We start from the raw sequence: 20,355 nt of genomic DNA on the forward strand, positions 1-20,355 counted from the left end.
TTGTGTACAAAGTACATTTTTCTCTTTTTATGAAGACTGCATAGGGGTATTCTAACTCAAATATAAAGCTCTGTTCATCTATTCAAAGCCATCTGTGCCTTCCCACAGCTCTGTCAGCTATCTCAATGACAAACTGAGAAGCTCTAGCACATTTAGCGACTCCTCAAGCAGAAGCCAACCACACCTTTCTGACATCTTACAGCCCTCTGCATACCTTACCTTCTCTTGTTCTACTACAGTCTTTCTGACAAAAGTGGTTATAGTCAAAAGGTCAGGTGTACCATGGGTTAATAAAAGACCAGCGTTATGATTTTTCGATGGTTCTCTATTCTTTCCTAGTCAGTCCTAATAGTCACTTTACTCAGCTGACCATTGAGATGACATTTTCAGAGAACTGCCCACTATCATTCTCTGATCTCTTTCCTAGTTTCAGATTTCACACAAATACGCTAAAGACTCATTTTTTTCCTTGATATGCATTACTTTGTATTCAGCAATACTTAACTTCATCTGCTCTTTCACTGCCTTTTTAGTATCATGACATTCATCTACAATTCTTCTCATCAGCTTTATACTGAACTATCTAGAATGCTTCAAACCATATGAAAGCATACTCAGGCCACCACTATTCCAAATACTTTATGAAGCGAGGCAGTTCTGAACTCAAGGACACCTCCTTCTAATGTAAAAGCTGACAAATAAGTCCCACATCTTGTTTTTTAACTTCTAAGCAACATAGGAAAAAAATTTTGAAAACATTTAAGGGAAAAAATTTAAAGCAACAATACACTGTAACATGGCCACTGAGTACAGCCTGTATACTTTTAAAATCTTTTAATTGCCCCCCCCCCCACCTTTTTTTTTTTTTTATCACGTTGAACGGGCCCTTGAGTCCAGCCTGTATACTTTTAAAATCTTTTAATTGCCCCCCCGTGTTTTTTTTTTTTGTAAAGCAACATCACCAAGTGGAAAACTTGTCCATAAAAATATGGGTGAACAGGAAAAGACAATGATGCAAAAGAAAACTGCATACTGGAAAATGAAAAGAAAAAAGCCATAAATTGAAAAAGAAGAGTCACAACTTCCTTTCCTCCACATTTGACTTTCTTTTGCACCTGTAATCTAGAAACAGAAAAAAACTTGGTTAGATTCAAGTTAAAACTTGAAGAGGTCCTAAGTCATTTCGTTCAGAAGAAAATGTGAAAAGTCACAGCATATGGAGTAATGTGCTATAAAAATTTTCTTTGCTTCATATTTTCTCATACCGTTAATATGGAAGAAAAATAAAATGTAATCTTTCTAAGCAATAACTCAATCTTCTTCTAAGAAATTGAACTAGTTTGATCCATTACTCTAACTTCCTCATGGTGTGATTTACATAAACAATTTTTGTAATGTTTGTTTTACATGGCATAGAAAATTATTAATAATCTTGATCTACATTTATAAGTTTAACTTTTGGACAGAAGTAGAAAAGTCTACTTTTAGGACTTATACAATAAAGACCTTCAGTCCTAAAAGTGGGTAATTTACAGGGGTAAATTATAAGAGTGCCTTGTGAAAGCTTCATGGAACTCTGCTGTATACAATCAAATAAGATGTGACTTTGAAAAGGAGACACCTCACTTCTTTGGCAACAAAACTGAATGGGGCTTTCGAAAGCAAAGCAGAAGCTTGTTACTTAAAAAGCCAGAAACAGGTTTCAAGCTGAGCGCCAGCCATTTCAGAACAGCTCTCACCAAATACATGCATAAATAAATTCATCTTGAGGTTATGCTTTTCACTGATGCATTGGACAGACATAACAGATACACAGTTTATTTGAATGAGTATCACATGCCTCAGATTAAGAGTTGGTGCCCATTTCCTACCATAAAACTCTGTTTCTGTACGTTGACAAAACCCTTGTTACTCTACAGACAAGATGGGGAGATGATGACAATGAATACTGCTGTACCCCACAGGAAGTATTTTTAACAACTGAACTTGCTTTCTGTTTTTTCCAACTTGTTCTACAATTACCTTTGCTTTACAGGTGGGCAATGCGACAATGTTGTTTTGCCGTCTTTCAGGCTGTATTTGTAGCTTTCTCTATCAACCCCTTCTAGGGATCATATTTTTTTCCTGGGGCAAGAATGAACAGGGAAAGCTAGTTGTGTGAACTAGACATTTCCAGTCCTCATAATATCTAAGCATATCGCACTTCTGATCTTGGGATTAGCTGTAGTGAAATAGGAACGAGAATTTACTCTTTACAAAGAAAATTTTTATTGTTGTCCATTACTTTCTTATATACATACACGGCATAAAAAGACCATTAGGAAGAAATATCTTCTAAAACATCATGCTAGATGGAAAAAAGCAGAGCTTGAATTCTGCTTTTCTTTGATAGAATGAACCCTAACCTAGAAGCTAAGGAAAGACTGCTATTAATGGATCATCACAATGACTAGAAAATATGTAAACCAAATCATACTACTTCCTTTTACTTATTTACCTTTGTGACCAGGTACAACACTACTCCATATTGGTATGAAGTGTTAAAAGGTGCTATGTATGCACATTGTATGACGGCTGTGTCTACTTTGACCAATTGTCTCTACATTTCTGTGTTTATGTATACACTTTTCTTTTTTTCCACGCTTTTGATCCTTATTTAGCCTATCTTTCATTTTTCTTTTCCACACCTGCTTTACTTAAACAAACTTGTTTATTTAAAAAAAAAAAGTTTACCTTTTTGTGTCTGGTCAATAAACCCCTAAAACAGAAGAAGGGTCAGACGAGATGGGCAAGGGCAATGTGCTGATGAAGCTGAGGGAAGAATGTGAGTGACTGACCACAGCTGTTGCAAAGAAAGCTGAACTTATCTCAACAGAAAAGGGATTGGAGGGTTTTAGATAAATGCCTGTATCAGTTCAGTGGATTAACTGCTTGTATAAATGTTTTTCCCTGAGTTAATCAAAAGAGCGTGAATGGCTTCTTGAGTTAGCCAGCCCAGCAAGGGGTAAGTGCATATGTGGCTCAGTGCAACAGAGAGTATAAAAACTGAACAACTGACAAAACGAACTTTGAACAGAGCAATGGGCTTGAGCTGACATTAACTCACATATTCCTTCCCGGCACCTGGGGATGCCCAGCACTGTGATGGTGAGCATACAAAGGCCAGTTATGGGAATCAGATTTGTACTGCGATCCAACAGTATATTGCAATGGCTATACTGTGTTTGCACTGTGATTTCGGTACATTGCCATATCCCTCTGCTAAATCAAAATCCCATGTAATATCAAATATCTTCAGATAAGTAAATTTTGTTTGAAACATTAAACCCGCCTCATGTTGAATATCTAAGAGCCTAATCAGCGATTATTGGGTTCTGATATTCTTGCATTTCATTGCTCCCCACAGAGGATATTCTTTCAAAGGATGGAAGCAAAAGTAATACTGATCTATACCGCATCCATACAGAATTAGCCTTTTCTAAAATACATTTTCTTCCCTATTGTTTTCCGTTTGAGTCAAGTTCTGTTCAGTTGCTGGAAAGTAACCCCGTGTCAGAGCATATAGTAGCTCTTGAACCTGTCAGGAAGCAAGTAGGACCACTACGAACATCTGGGGTATGAAGTGGTTATCTGTGTTTAAGAGTGCCACACAAAAGCCTGAAAGATGGAGGCATTCTTGAAAGTGGGAAATTCTCTGTGAAGTTCTTTAAAAAAACCAACTTATTCTTCAGATGCATTTAAAAATAAATGTTCCATTGTAAAAGCAGATAACAGGGAAAAATTATTACCAGGCCTACATATTTCCTTCTAGAACATTTTTTGAGAAATAAACCACCTGATATATGGGAACAAATACCTTAGATGATTAAACAGCCTGATGAATATTGGATGACTCATATCTGGTATTTATCCATTCAAAAATCCGTAAGGAATAGATGGCATAGATTTACTGTGACAAGTATTTAAAAACAGTTATCTTTCACAGAAAGAAAGGAACAACTTAATTTTCTAGCCCAGTATAAATACTTTGTGCAAAACTTTTGAGAGGCTTGCAAACTGAAGCTTCTGCTACAACATGACTTTAAAAAGAAAAGTAGGAATCACAGACTCTAGACTGAATTCAAAGGGAGGTACCTTTGCCAAAAAGGCAAGTGAAATTTTAGTTTGTTCATACCAGTGTAGTATAAGAAATTGCAATTTGAATACTTGCTAGCATTAAGAAACACAAACTGACCTCATTTTGTGAAGATGACCTTTTCTAATAATTTGTTACAGCTTTGCTATTGTATACTTTCTTGCCACTGTCAATTGTTTAAATTACTTTTTTTTTTTTTAAATGTAAGCACTATTTTAAACATACTTTTATAAAAATAACATACAGAAAGGTTTGGTTTATTTAAAAATATTTTAAATGTCTGGAATACATTAAAAAACCCCAACATTTTATTTTAAAGTATATTAAAAAAAAGCCTCATCATTTAATGTCAAGGGCCCTGGCCCAAGGAAACAGGAAGCACAGTGCGCAGAACAGCATGTTTATGAAAATGCTGATGTACGGGTAGGCTTTAGACTAGACTAGGACCTACATACAGTATAGGACTTAAAATGTTCCCCTAGTTTTCAAGATCAGTTTCGAGTAGTCTCTATTTTCTAAATGAAAATTTTACGTAACTTCTCTAACCTTAAAAAAATTGTGCTGACCTTAAAACTTGAGTGTATATGTCATTTCAAGATGACTAAATGTTTTCGGTAATTTGTCAAAAAAAGCAGAAAATACTGATTGAACTCCTATTTTAATGCAAATGCTATATTTTTAAAACTCTCTTGTCTCTTATTCTGTTTCTGAGAAAATCTGACTCTCCCCATAAGAAATGTGATGAACAGATGTTATCCTGCAATATAAGATGGTCCAATTAGTTGTCAGAACTGCTTCCACTGCTGTGAAGTGTGAGGTTACTTTAAGATGTTTTAAAATACTATAAGCCTACAACTCTGTACACTTGGGTCAAAATATATTAGCATCACAGAGTAAAATATATACTAGAGATAATTAAGAATTATGTCACTCCATCCAAATAGTGAAAATGTTCACCCAGGTGCTTATCTCTCTTATTGCCTTCCTGACATCTGGGTTTCAATTCTCACATTCATAAAATGTGCAGCTGCTAAAGTTGCCCCCATGTTCTGTAACACCTATGCACATTGCAATGTCTTTGAATTCACCTCTTGTCTCATTCCATCAAATCATTTTTATTCTGAACATGCTTCCAAGCCTTGTGTAACATCAACTCCCCTTGCCGATTTGATCTACTCATAATATATCACCAGTGCTTTTCTTGGTCTTACAAAGATTCCAGCCTTGATACCCTATTAAGCTGATTTTCCTATAATTTAATTTCTGGTGCTTTCTTCTCCTTGTCTTGGTACCACCCTCTGTGCAACAAACCAATGTGAAATCACTCATAAGACCATAAAATTCTCAGTCTAACACACCTTCTTTAAACCTATTTTTATTTCTACAACAAAATATGAGGAAAACAAGACTGTCTTGCTTTCTTTGGTAATTTATTTTATTATACCCGTGCTATGGAAATGACACTGTGTGGTAGAAACAAAAAATTGTTCCTTGACAAACAGTGCTTCAGCACAGTAATACATTTCCTCATTTTCTGCAATCTGGGTGATTCCTGTAAAACATTTCTCATGTTTTCATAAGACAATCAAGCTAAAAGTGATATGAAAGTCATTATTTTACTGTTGTTGAGACCCCGCTTAAAGAAAATATTTAGGAACTTTTCCCCTTTTTTTAAAGCATGGTGTAATCTGCATTCTCTTTTCTGTGAGACAAGGGACAGCTAAGGGGATTGAAAGAGGTATTAGTCTGCTTTTTGTTTGTTTGTTTTTTAGAATAATCTATTACTCTGTGGCCAAAGTTTTGAAGTTTGTGACCTTTAAGTTTTTCATGTGAAGAAATTATACTTTGTTTCACTATGAGAGAGATGCACAATAAGAAAATTACTGATCTTGGGACTGCTTTATAGGAGGCACCAGTAGCACACCTTCCAGGAAAACTGAATTAAATAGCTAACGGTTCCTTTATACAGAGAATATTGTCTAGATGTGGATAGCTAGCTTAACTAGTATCTTTCTGATAAATGAGAACAAAGGCAAATCTATCTTGAGAAGAGTCTTCCATCACACCTCTTTTCAGCTAAAATTATTTGATTTAAAATTACTACTGTTATCTCCAGATATCCATCCTGTATTCCATCTTCATTAGTGTAACTAAGCATATGTTGTTCTGTGCTGTATTAGCACACGTGATGACAGTGGTTATGCTGCCTAAGTAAGAGTCAGCACTAGCTGATCAGTGGCCCAACTTGTACCTGCACCTGATGAGTTTCTTCAAGATCGTATCTCAATGTCCTTGCAAACTGTTTCCAACTCAAAAATTCCTTGAGTTTGTTGGGATGGTCCTCAAGAAGTTTGAACTATACCAAAGCAAACTGAAAAGGCTGAGAGTATCAGGTCTTTCTTCTTCCAGGGAATCCATTATCCAAACTACCTTTGCACAGTCTGCAAGATGCAAGGTAATTGAGAACTAGAGAAGGCTCCTGTATCTCACATGTGCAGCACTAGACCCTGATTAGTCCCTGCTTGAGCAAGCTGAGTAAAGGATGACTTACTTGATGAGAAACTCATGTTTTATTCAGGGTAGGATACCATCATCCTGAGAACATAAAACCTTCAGTACAGACTCAAAACAGAAATACAAAAGAACTTGTTGCCATTTAAGTGTCACAAAAGGGAGCTATGAGAGAGATTCAAACAGAAAATCTGCCCAAAAGCATTTAAATGAAGAGTGAGCCTTGGCCCTGTACCTCTGTTCCTTCCTCCTTGTACTTGCGGAGCATTTTTCCTTGTATTTTGACAACAGTTAGATGCAGTTGTACAGATCATCCACAGTTCTCTCTACAAATATGGAGCTCCTTTTGTTTCCTCCTCAGTTGAAGGACCCACGTATCACTGCCTACCCATCCCATTCTTCAAAATCCAGAGAAAAATATGCGTTCATTACATGGTCTATCTAATTCCATTACGCTGACAGGTTTTTTCCATTATATAGCTACGGGACACAGAAACTGAGGCATTGGTCACAAGGAGCTACCTGGTCTCTCTTATTTTGAAAAAAATTCCAATAAAAAACAGTCAAATTCTTCAATGCAAAATATAATCCAAGGTTGACTACTCTATTCAAATATAACTTTGCAAACGTTTCTTTTGAAGGGATTAAAATACTATACAAAAGCATATCTACCAAGAGCTAAATAAGACTCTAATACTAGAGAAATGGCTGGCTAGCTAGAGAACAGGTATACCTTACTTTACAGCCATATATTTTGCATGTCCTTAATTTGTAATGTTTGACACCAAATTTTATTTTTCATTTTTAAAATTTAATTGAATGTATGATACATGAAATGAAAAGCAATTCTTTATACAAAATAATACAGAGTATATATCAGTATTATAGCATACACAGAGTAACTATCGATGCACGATTATTTACAGTTGCCAACCCACACAATTTTATTATGAATGTACACAAGATTTCATCTAAATGTTTTTCATATAAAAACAAGCTATAAAAGATAAGTACTGAAGTTGTAAAATCCAGGAGACAATGAAAGATACTTTTAAGAGCTCAGAGCTGCTTGGGCCTGATTCAGTTTTTCAACACTTTGGATGAATAAAATGACAAAGGACATAATTCACTGTTCAATGCAGTGAGAAGGTCACTAAATCACTCATTCGTTTATCTCTTGCACTCTGATTAGCTAAAACTGCAAATTTTCTCCTGGTGAAAGAATTTCTGCCAGCAGAGACCTGAGCTTAATTAAGCCATGCCCACTTCTGTCCTCTGCTTTGTGTCTCACCACCCTTCCCTGGCCTTGACATGAGCATCTCTTGCATACCATGGCAGTATTGCTCTGGTGTTTCACTGGTTTTTCACTTTTGAATGTGGCATGCATAACTGAAGGATTCATACGTGAAGTTAGAAAGTACAGACTATCCACAAGACAAACACAAATTATTGTGATAATTAGCTTGCAATTTCCTTTTGTTTTCTTTAACACAAAGCAAATATGCACCGTATAATATTACAGATTCTTTTGTCCTTACTTGGGAATGCCTTTTTCTGATGGACACAGGAGTTTTGCCTGTGAAAGAAATTGAAGTTCCAGTTCCAAGCACAAATATTCTAAATGCTATTCAGTGTAATGTTAAAATTCTTTACATATAGTAAGTCTCCCTATATTTTAAATCCCTTTAAGACAGAATTTTAAATACCTCAGGTAAGTTGAGACTAAATACAGAGAACAATACAAAATAAATATAAAAATTTACAAAGTAGTATAATCTGTAGAAAATGACATAGTTATATTACATTTTCACAGAAAGGATATGGTTACGCATGAAATTACGAAGAACTATGGATGGTATTGCAGCATATTACAGGACCACTCACTGAGGTCAAGGACCAAATTCAGCAATTGAGCATTTAGGTGACTCTGCTGGGATTTAAACATATGTTAAGAACAATCATAGCATGTCACCTAGGTGAGAAAGAGCACAACTGAATGTATCTGAACTGGAATGTGCAACAAGAATTAGACATGGTTCTGAATGGATATAATAGTTATTATTATAATGTAAGAAAAAATAATCACTAACCTCAGATATATTTCAAGATAACCACAGTATCTGAAAAAGTTGATTTCTTTAGTTACTGAGGAATGATTGCACCTTTAATACTATCTTAACTATCCTGTATTTATTTTTAATTTATAACTATTATACAAATAAAAACTATTGAAGACAACCATAAATACCAACACTATCAACAAATATACAAAATTATTCTGCCCATTGAATGAGTAACGTGTTAGACTGTTTCATTCTCAAAAATTATTATTCCTTGTATCCGAACATCCACAGGCTAACGGAAGTTCGATACAGGTGTCATGGATTTTCTCAGCTTTATCTAAAATTTACTTACAGATTTCATTGTAAGCTTCTGAAACTGGATGTAAACATGAAAAATAATTTTCCAGTCTTCCTAAACACATTCAAAGGCCCTACTGTTTCCTAAGGCAGATTGTTAACACACACTGAGTAAGAAAGCAGTAAGTGACTTCTGTAGTATAATTTGAAAAACAAAACAAATTTTTTTTTTTCCTTCACTTTCAGCTCTCTAAATGCATTGGCTAACTACTTCAAAGCAAAATAAAATAAAATAAAGGAAGGAATTGCCTGAAGCAGTAAGTCCTTGATCAATTGTTTAAGGAAGAAAAAACTTGTTTTTTAAGTTTGATAAGTGGTTAGTAATTAAAAGTAAGCTCAGTGATTATGAAATTGCCATCAAGAGTCCATTCAGAGAGATTTATTCTGTGTTACCCTACTACTGTTGAGATTAATTAAGCTTTAAACACTTAAAATAAAACACTGGAAAATAAAACAATCTAATGTGTTGTAACCTAGTCATTTTGTGTCTGAGTTACAACACAGCTTGAAAACAAAGGTTCGGCTGTCTTGGCATGAAAACTTAGCTCTCTGGTCTCACTGGAGTGTTGCCATTTAGTCCAACTCAGTTAAACAAAAGGCAAGGTAAGACGGGATCTTAAGAGTTTTGCTGGAATCAAGAATCTTAATAATTTTTAAAAGTGAATTTAATATATCTAGAAGAGGAATAAAGTTGAGGCTTGCAATGGCAGATGTCTGGATTTGATGACTGAGCACGGGTATCATAGTCCTATGTTCTTCTGCTTTCCTGAGAAACTGCACCAAGCATGCATATTTCATTTGAGGTTTTCTGACACATGAGGTAGACTAAATTCTATTTATTTATTTTGGTTTGTTTTTTTACATTTATTGGAATTCACATGTAAGTAGGTTCTGCTTTGCTGTACTTACGGACATGTAACTCACAGACAAAAGCGAATTTTATTTTGTAGACTGCAGAAGTCAAAATTTCCCTGATGATTTAAAAAAATCTTGTGTATTAAAGGTATTTGTATACCAGACATACTGTACTATCATATGGATATCACTTCCTAGGGAAGTTTTCTATTTCTACACTTCTACATAGTTCAAATTATACTGAATAAAATATCCTAGCAATGTCACAGGAGAAATCAATGTTCAGAAGCCACACGTGAACATTGTAGTTACTCAGGCAGTTGCAGCTACTGGATACACATCTGAGCTACAGTACTTTTAACAAAAAGAAAAGTTCATGAAGTGAAATTGAGTGAGATCTCTATGGCTAGCATTTCCACAAAAGCACTTAAAAGATGCTCCTGCTCTCACTGTATGAAGTGTTCCTTTATATACAGGTCAGTGAATTTATTATCATGATCTTGCTGCAGAAGAGAATGTTGTATGAATGCAAAATTGTACGTATTGTAAAAGTTATATGAATGGCTTAGATTAGGTTACACATTGGAAATCTCCATAGGAAGTCTTTTGCAGATTAAATGGTGAACCCAGTTTTCTGAATGTCAGCAGTCTTACTGACAAAAATTATCCTTTTTTTACACAGGATACGTTTAGAGGATCGTCTGTTCAGGACAGGTTTTGTATTTTGGGGTTAACCAACTCACAGGGCAAAAACTCAAAGCTTACAATGTTCTTGCCGTTTTTGCTAATTTTGTGTAGCAGCAAGCTTGGACATATGTCAGAGAACATTTTTGACCTAGAAAGTTTAACAGACTGCACCTATGCCTTCACTGGGAGAAACTTGCTGTGGTTGCTTCTCCTCATCCAGTCTGTCTGTCCAACTGCTCATGCTCCAACTCTGAATTCCCCATGGCACCCAGGACAGTAACATTCACAAAAGAAACAAATTTAATTTCACTAGTGATGAATATCAGAAAAAAATGCTGGTCACAGTGGTCAGCTGGAGGACTAGGTGTACATCTCCAGGTATGGGTGACTTCAGTCAACAGAATTTTACAATGGCAACCTCAAATAGTATTTCTTTACTTATAACACTTTTCACCAATATCCAACCTGACTGTGTGCAATGCTAAAATGTTCCAAAAAACAGATGTATGCACACACCTTACAAGACTCATCTTTCTAACCTCCACTGATTTCATTCTCTAAGCATGCCTCCTACATCTCCACAAGACTGACAGGGCTACCAACTCCCCAGCCCACCTATAGCACAGGACCTATACATAGGTTCTATACTCCATCCTTTGCAGAGTTAGTTCTGGCCCACCCCCTACTTTCAGCCTTATCTGTCTTGTGGAGAAACCCATTCCCAAAAATGCATGTCAATGTTAGGACATATTGTAAACGACAAGCCTCAGGGCTTAGGGATTCCTGTTTGCCTTGACCGATCCGAAGTCTCCTTTGCCCCCTGCAAGTGTCAGCAACTCAACAATCTACAGTATTGGTTTGTAACTGCCTTTAGTGCAATTCTTCCACAATTGTGCCTCAACAAAAGAGAAGAAACAAACAAAAAAACCCTTTTCTAGTGAATATAAACAACATAGGCCCTTGTTAGTATCTTCTAGAAAAACAGACACATGCTGCAGGATCCAGTTCTGATGGTGGGGAGGGCCTGGAAGAGGGGGGACAGACTTCCTCTTGCTTCTTTATCCCAGTCAAACCAAATATGCCCACTGAAAACACAGTAGCAGCACCTCTTCCCTCCTTTCCCTTCCTCTAGAGAAACACAGTGCAGGGTCCAGTAATCCCAGCCTGTCTAGCCACAGACCAGAACCCAACCACACGAAGTGTTAGAGAGGCAGAAAGACTAACCCTGCCTACAGGGCTTATGTCGCAAGGACTCCTGTTCTGCAGCACACAGGTACTTGAACTATTTTTAAATTAGCAACATCAAGTGCCTGCAGGAGTTCAGCCACAGCAGCATATGGCTCAGCATGAGAGAGTTCACCCTGCTTCTCAGCAAACTGTTACCACTCCTCTAGCTAGTTAGGCTAAGGGCAGCTACGCAAGACTACAACAGAGCGATTTTCCAGATAAGAGGAGGGACACCAGGGACACAAGATGGATACAGATGAGGAAGCACAGGGAAAACAGACTTCTTAAGTTTACTTCTGCAGTGCTGCTGCCCGTGTTCTGTGCAGCTTCTTTGGCTTCTTGTTCATTGGTAACAGGCCCTAAGCATTCAGCTTCAGTATTTCCAGCATTAACTTCCACTGGACAATGATAGCCCGCCGAATTCCCTATTTCTGTCGTATCTCTTAATGCATAGGGCTGGACTAAACCTTTGTCCCCAGGGACAAGTTTTGGAGGAAAAGGCCAAGTCCTTTGTATTAAAGATCTACAGCTTTCACATTATAAAAGAAAAGTAAATAAATCCATCTTTGGCATTTTGCTAAGTTGGATGGAAGACGTGTTCTTTCACTTCATTTTGTTTTGTGGTCTGTATTGTGTAGATGTTTGTCCAATTCCTCACCCGTCATTATTTGTATCTACACTATTTAGATCGTTTGCAACAGAATGAAGACCTGATGGCGCCTCAATTTTCTGCTATTGTTTTTAACTCTGCAACACTAGCTGTTATCAAAGTCAGAAATTTATAATATACTGTATTTGTAACATCCCCCTAAAACAATCTGACAAGAGTTTTTAAGGGAGTTCTGTTTAGAGATTGCAATGTCAGCATTTTACTGGAAAATGCTTTCTAGTAAACAGTTTAGATGGAAGCAGATTTTTGGGAAACAATGTTCTTATAGCTGATGTTTTAACTGAAAATGGTATCTGAAAGTACAGGATCAAATGGTACAGTATCAGCTTTTAAATTTTTTTTTTTTTTTTTTTTTAAGGAAACCCTGCTCTTTTGTGATATCGTAAGATACAAAATATTGTTTGAAAACAGCATTTAATTACCTTCTTTCCAGGAGACCACAATCAGAACATTGCACTTAAACTCCCCTGAGATCAATGAAATGTTGAAAACCCTGTCTTTCATAAAGCATCCGAAAAGCTCCACTTACTATTCCTGAAACATCCTATTACTTGGGAATTTCAGCCAGGACTAAGAGTATAAGCAAATGGCATCAGCTTTAAAGGAAACATATTTGTGCAGAACAATATAGGTGTGTCAGCCGGAGATGTATTTAAAAAAAAGAAGCCTCACCCTGCTGCAGTAAGAAGATAGTATTGAAACAATCAGCTGAGGTCACTCTATTTAAGGCAAAAGCTATCTTCAAAATTACTCATAATTGTGACATATTAGGTCAAATGGAACTCAATTTATACATGCCAAGAAAATTCCTGACCTTCCTTTGACAGAGGGAGATTTTTTTAACTGAGTGCAGTAAAAGGCTTACGGTAACTGAATCTGGAAATACTACTTTTTTGGCTTCCATTTTGTTGCAATCAGTGTTACCAGGACATTTTAGTAGCTATCATAAATCTTTCAAAACATGAACTACGGTCACAATATTTTACATTTTACAGAGCACATGTGTTGTGCACCTGCGGACTTTTGACAAGGGATGAGAGAAGATATTACCTGAAGAATCAGATAGCATAAGACAAGGGATAATACAAGGATTCAGGTGCTTGGTGTCTGATATGTGGAACGGTCTATCTTCAATAAAGACTTAGAAAAACAACTACCAGCAGGAACTGCAATTACTATTCACTATAGGATAGTATTACTAAAACAACAGCTTTCAAATAGTGGATGATTTTTTGTCTGCAAATTATTTTCAAATTCTACATGTGCTTTAAGGATAAATTTACTTGGAGCTTTACAACTTACAGTGATGTGACAGCATACCAACATTTTAGATTTTCTTAAAAGCCACGTCATAGGCACTAGAAATGCAGACAATGTAATAGGCGGAATGGAGAGGAAGAACATGCTGGGTTCCCTTCCTGATTCTCCACTTGCTAATTCATTGATCTTTATGGGTCATTCAGCCTGCCAGTATTTCCAGCGGTAGCAATTATGCTCATTCCTATGCCTTTTAAAAACCATTTTGAGATGATACTGCTGTGAGAACAACACTATGCATCCCTGAACACTTCCAGGGCATCAGAAGCTCTCAAGCACCCTGCTAGAACCTACCCGTCAATCTAACCTACAGCTTTGATGCAAATAGTGAGCTGCATGGAAGCTACAAAAAAAATTTTACAGCTAGTTAAGTAAACAATCACAATTTCCACTAAACACAACTGCATGTTTGTGTTAAGACTTGCTGAGTCATTTTGCTGGCACAAGGAAAGGCTGGAAAAGGAGGCAGAGGGATGCTAAACCAAAGCAGCAGTGAGCAGCCTCCAAGAGGGGCAGTCCTGGAAAGGACATGGCCTCCCTTAGAAACAGTTGTTCCCTCAGTTCCTGCAGATTAATGAGGCTCCAAACTGATGCCAACACAAGATGAGCATAATTTTATAATCTGCCCGTGCCTGTAACATTTCACACTAAGGTCTGTCTATTATAGTGTTTCCACAGAAGACATTACCTAGCAGCAAACAACAAATGTAATCCAACAGAAGTATGTCTCAGAGACTCAAAATCTTAATTGCTGCAGTGGAAAGGTAGACAAAGGAAGGGAAATTCAAATGTGCATACACTTGCTTTAAGAAATATTCCTGTGTTTATTTGTAAGCCTAGTCCTTGAAGGGGGTGAGAAAATATCTGTTGATTTCCATCTGCTGGTACTAAGGTTTGTGCAATAACCCACTAACAAGTTGCCCTATGAATCATTGCTCCTTTCAGTTACTTAAATACGGTAATACCAGAAGATGCATGCACAAGAACAATAAAGCATGTACTAGCCCTCAGTTTACATTTCACGCTGATTCTTTTAGTACAGACTTAATTTCCTGAAAATTGACAACTGAATTACTTCTTAGATTTTTCAGAAATTCATTGAGACATCTACACTCATAATTTTACCTGTCTACAGCACAAGAAAAAGAACAACACTCCAAATCACCACAAATTTAAAAGAGAATTCGCTCTGACTAAGCTAACAAAACCTGTTTGGAAGACAGAAATGCCATGATCCCAAAAAACAGTTGTATTCTGGGGGAAAAGCATCTTGGACAATTACAGATCTAAACCAATTTTTTCATTAGCTAAAGTAAATTTAATTTGTATATAAACATCTTCATATTCTTCCACCCCCAGACAAGCCCTCTGTTTGTTTTAATCATAGTATGTCCCTAATGACCATACAGTAAAGCAAGGTCTGAAACCTCTCTTTAAGCTATAAAAGAGCTGTGAGAATCAGTGGCAGAGCAACAGGATCTTACTTCTGTGCAGGAATAGGAGACAGGGAGCATCCACATGAGCAGAACAGCAGGGGAAAAAAAATAAAAATAAGAGTGCTGCAGCCAACCAACCAGAGGAAGCTCAAGAACACTTGGGTCTGGTCGATTTTGAGCCTAAAACAATTGTCTTGAGGTTCTCCACCCAGAAGGAATTTGACAGGGGCTGTGACAATTGACAATGCTGAAATCAGAATAGCTTAGCTGAAATCAGTTGACCTGGGCTGATTCATACCACATGAGAGTCTAGCTTATTGTTTTACAGAAACATGAGATTAGTCAAGGAAGGCATTCATTTGAGTTACTCTGGATTTAACATTGTGACGTAAGAAAGTAGCCCCACAACTACCCTGGTTACAGCAGAGCTTTACAAACACCTCCAGCAATAGCATAATACTTAACAGAACTCTGAAAAGCATAAAATAAAGACACTCTACTTTCTAAACTTCAACACACTTTGAGAAATCGAATAAAATTCCAGAACTAATTCTTCTATTTCTGCCTACTTTTCAAAACTATTAAATATGAAATGTTAATACATTTTGTGCTTGATCACCAAGATAGCCAGAACTTTTTTTCCTGATTAAGAATGTAAAAATCTGACAAACATTCCAAAATATGTTTTCTATCATAAAGGCATATTGGGAGAGTGGCACCATGTATTTTGTTTCAAAATCAAGAATGAAATTATATATTTCTAGGGACACATGTTTTTGATTTTGAGTAAACATTTTTCCTGGTTAACGGAGTTCTGAGTTCTTGTTACCTTTAAACCATTAAATTTTTCCTGGTTAACGGAGTTCTTGGTTAATGTTACCTTTAAACCATTAAATCTTCATATAAATCACTCTGTTATTTTAAGAGACAATGAAAAAATACTAATTGAAGAGTGCATAAGCTCTGTACTTTGAGTAGAACAAGACCAGAAGCACAGAGAAATGTATTATTTGCCACCTAAATACATGAAAACTTTGTCTATATAACAGAACACTGGCACTTACTCCATCTAGCTTAAGTGAGTACTCACATCCAGTCTGAAAACTGTGAGTCTTGGCATTTAATGAATAAACAATAAATGCAGTATTTGTCTGTTTAGCATCCATCACTGGGAAGAACTATGATCCAACATGACAACCCTTTCCAATAATGAGGTCCGTCCTGTAAATGTTCCTTTCTCATGACTTTCATTTCTGGATTGTGTAATGTGCTACAAAGATCACCTTGACTGCCTCACGTACACGTACAGTTATGTTAACATTTCACAGAGAATTGCCTTATTCCACTCTATGGTAGACAAAAGTCTGTATTGTAGTGTATTCTTCTGAGTTTTTTGGGGGGAAGGAGGGGCAAGCTCTGGACAGCTGGGAATTGTACAGTTGATACTATATTAGCATTTCTCATCTACTTTCTTTGGCAAATTCTATAATTTACAGCATGTTAAACATCCCTGGAATGTGCTGTCTCCTTTTGCCTATAAACATGTTGCACGAAGATCTAGAGTAAGATCAAACTGCTCTTCCTTACCTTTCAATGAACTTTTACTCATGATCTAATCTAAGACTACAAATCACAATTTGGGTTTTCCTAGGGAAATCAAAAGTAAAAGAAAAGATGCCAAAATGAAACCACCATCTACCTACACATACTTTCCACAATTTTGCATATAAACCTGCAATCCTAAAAATATTGATGTAATACATCCATGCCAGTAGGACAATTTAAAAATTCTCTTCAAGAGAAATGCACAAAGTTCTTCCTTGTTTTTCAACACACTTCCTTAGATCAGCTCACAGATGATGGTGGACAAGAGCTTCAGAAAGACATTATCTTCTTAAGAGTGAGCATGGACCCACAGTACTGTAAATGAGCATGGAAGAAATGATACACTGAATTTATGGAAAGGCGCTATATTAATCTGGAAACCTAATGATTAAATTCATATAGTAACTGATGGAACAACCGGAAATGAATTACCTTAGCTTTTCCTGCACAACTGTAGCTAGATGGGAAGAACTACACATATGAACTATGTTTCAATTCCTGAAGAAAACTCTGAAACAACAATACGCAGAGTGGGAAAGTCCACAACAGCCATTCCACAAAATGCCAAATTAGACAGCCAAGGTGTCTACTTCATTTTGCTTATCTGCAAACTCTTTACTTCCTGTGCACTTATGATCAATGCACTGCCTCATTTTCAAGTTTCATCCAAGCTTCTTCATCATAGAACTGTGAATGACTGATACTTGAGTCAGTTCAATCTTATCTCATTTACAATTCCATGGACAAATTCAGAGATAGTCATTCTACTACCTCCAAGGTTCAGCCAAAGAGGAAACATTTTTCAGGGAAAATCCTTGAATACACTCACTTCATCTGTGAAACCCAGACAGCAGCCTATCCTGATTTAGATATACTAGAAGTACTCCGGATTTGATCTTCAGCTTAGATCAGCATAAGATGCTGACGACTTCTTGTCACATTGCTTCCTCCTTCAGCTGGAAGGAGGCATTTTTCCACTTACAAGACAAAAATAAATGCCTGTGAGCACCAAACTCTCATACAAAATTCACCTAAGATCAAGATACTGATTAGTGGAAGAACACTATGAATTCTTAACCACTAACTGCTGTGAGAAACATTCCATTCTTCATTTAGAAGGATTCTTTATTGATATCCACCCCACAGACATGCTCACATAGACTTGGGATGATACAGCAGTAAAAGAAAAAAGACTAGCAAGCAGTGAGGTAATACAGTTTACATAAGAATTTTCCTCAAACCTTTGCCACTGTTAACCATTTGTTTAGCTTCATATTCTAACTTAAGAATATTAAAACAATTTGGTATTAAACTGTCAGTGAGATTAAAAAGAAAAAAGTTTTAAAAGTTTGCTCTATGAATGAGATGGAAATATTGTACTTAAACGTATTATTTTGCTAGAAGCATACACAAATCTAACAAAGTATTATTGGCATTTGAGATGTATTTTGCATTTTAGCTAGTTACAGCTATCCATCACCGATGCTGTTGTCATCTTTTAGCTTCACATTTATATAACACTCTATTTATATAACACTTATTTATAGAAGCGGCTTATACACAGTCTCTTATGTTTGTTTACTTACCAACAGTATCACATGGTTCGTCTTTATGTACACAGAAATCCTTCCTAGAATTGGGGGGGAAAAGAAAAATGTTAAGCAAGCCAAGCTGTCAGACTGGTAACAACTGTGTGACCTATTTACAAATATTTTGTATGGCTCAATGAATAAGTACAGAATACCATTATCTCAACAAAGAGCATGGGCAAGCAAAGGCCAGGATTACCCAGAACACTTAAACTTCAGTTTATTCTCAGAACAGATTTAGGAGTAGTCAGATGACAAACCATGTACCATATATTTAAATTGCATTGTACCTAATTTCTGTTTTTTTCCCCAAGAGTCTTGAAAAGTAACAAGTCTAAAGTTATTCTTTCTTTCATTTGAAATGAAAATATCTTCAGTGCTTAATATCAGGTCCAAAAGCAGCATTGTAATCCAGCATTTAGATCAGATGTAGAGTCAGAAAGTTTTTGTGCTAAAAAGTCAATGGTTAAAATGACCAATCGGAATACATGCTGGAGAAGCATTTCTGCTAGGGCATCCTATTATAGTAGTGGAAGACGTACAAATTAACTCGCTGGGAGAAGACTACCCTATCTCCAACACAGATTTTAGTCCAGCCATATCTCTATAAATAAGACTGCTCAGTTGCATGAAGTGGAATAAATATTTCAGCTCCGTGTTAAAGATCATACGCTTCAGATTCATTTTAATTTCACACCTATTTTACCTGTTCTCAGAGACACATAACAAAGGTATCAAAAGAGCAAAGGAAAAGCTTCTTTTTACTGGGGTGTTTATAACTCATGCTAATTTTTTATTTTAAGTAAAAATAGGGCTGCTGAGGTATGCATGAACTGGGGAGTGGGGAAGGGAACCAATGGGGAACAAACAACAAAAAACCCCCACGTATAGAATCCAAGCAAAATACAACCTAGTTACCTGAACTTCATTCCGACATGTACTCAAATAAAGAAGTTTCTGTTCTTAAGCTGTACCACAGAGTAACGGTCTCTATTTTTAGAGAGGGACCATATGGGCCAGAGAGATTTCATTTTTATATTCTGCCTATGAAGCTACATAGATCTACACATAGATTGATAATGATAAAGATACACACATATAGAAACACTCATTTTCCAGGAACAAAATGGAGGAATTGTTTGGTGCTTGAGATGAGAGAGTAGACTAGTGACACATTTTTATAAATGTAACTATTCTACGAGCTTTTTGTTTGTTTGTTTGTTTGTTTGTTTGTTTCCCACAGACTATTCCCACAGAGTGATTTAGACCCAAAAGCAATCTCAAGAGGCTGGCAAATTTCTGACACTTGTTAAAGGCCACACAATCAGAGACATGGGGTTATACAGATTTTGATTCTCCAGTCACCACTGCCAGATAATTACAGAGTAGGAAAGCAAAGCAACAGTGCTACAAACCAATCTTGTGAATAAACTGGTAAAGAAACTCTGGGAATCCACTTAAAAGAGCCCTGGAAATTGAGCCAAAGGTGGTGAACAAGAAACTATAATCAGATACAGAAGGAAGTTCTTTTATTTTTTCAAACCTGCAACAAATTGCATTAATGCACTGGTTGTAACACAATTCTTTGTTTTGTGCTATGTGACACAAGGGACTTATTGTCTTGTTAAGCAACATGACAGAACCATTAGAAATATGGGACTTGTGGTGAAGCAAGAGAACATGTGTAAAGACAATCTAAGGACATAGATTGTCTTCCACGCACACTCATACAACTACCATAAATATTAACTGATGTAACAAGTAAAAAAAAAAAAGAGAGCATACCTTCAAATGTACAAGAATACCATCTGACATTTTAAAACTGCCAATATCCAAGAGGTTTCTGCTTATGTAATAGCTTTGTTCTCGTACACTTACTGAGCTGTTTTTGTTTTGTTTTTCC

At 36.4% G+C, this 20,355-nt stretch overlaps 1 protein-coding gene across 1 annotated transcript in view; it reads right to left on the minus strand.

The window, feature by feature from the left end:
* The window catches only part of ADAMTS19 (ADAM metallopeptidase with thrombospondin type 1 motif 19), a 167,672-nt gene that overhangs the window by 91,702 nt on the left and 55,615 nt on the right, over positions 1 to 20,355 (minus strand). Inside the window, exon 7 of the mRNA XM_019474001.1 lies at positions 18,450 to 18,493. Within this exon, the coding sequence (XP_019329546.1) occupies positions 18,450 to 18,493 (44 nt within the window). The remainder of the gene's footprint in view (positions 1 to 18,449; positions 18,494 to 20,355) is intronic.

Source organism: Aptenodytes forsteri, unplaced genomic scaffold (assembly GCF_000699145.1).
Source record: "Aptenodytes forsteri isolate BGI_AS27 unplaced genomic scaffold, ASM69914v1 Scaffold28, whole genome shotgun sequence".
In the NCBI taxonomy this organism is placed as follows: domain Eukaryota; kingdom Metazoa; phylum Chordata; class Aves; order Sphenisciformes; family Spheniscidae; genus Aptenodytes; species Aptenodytes forsteri.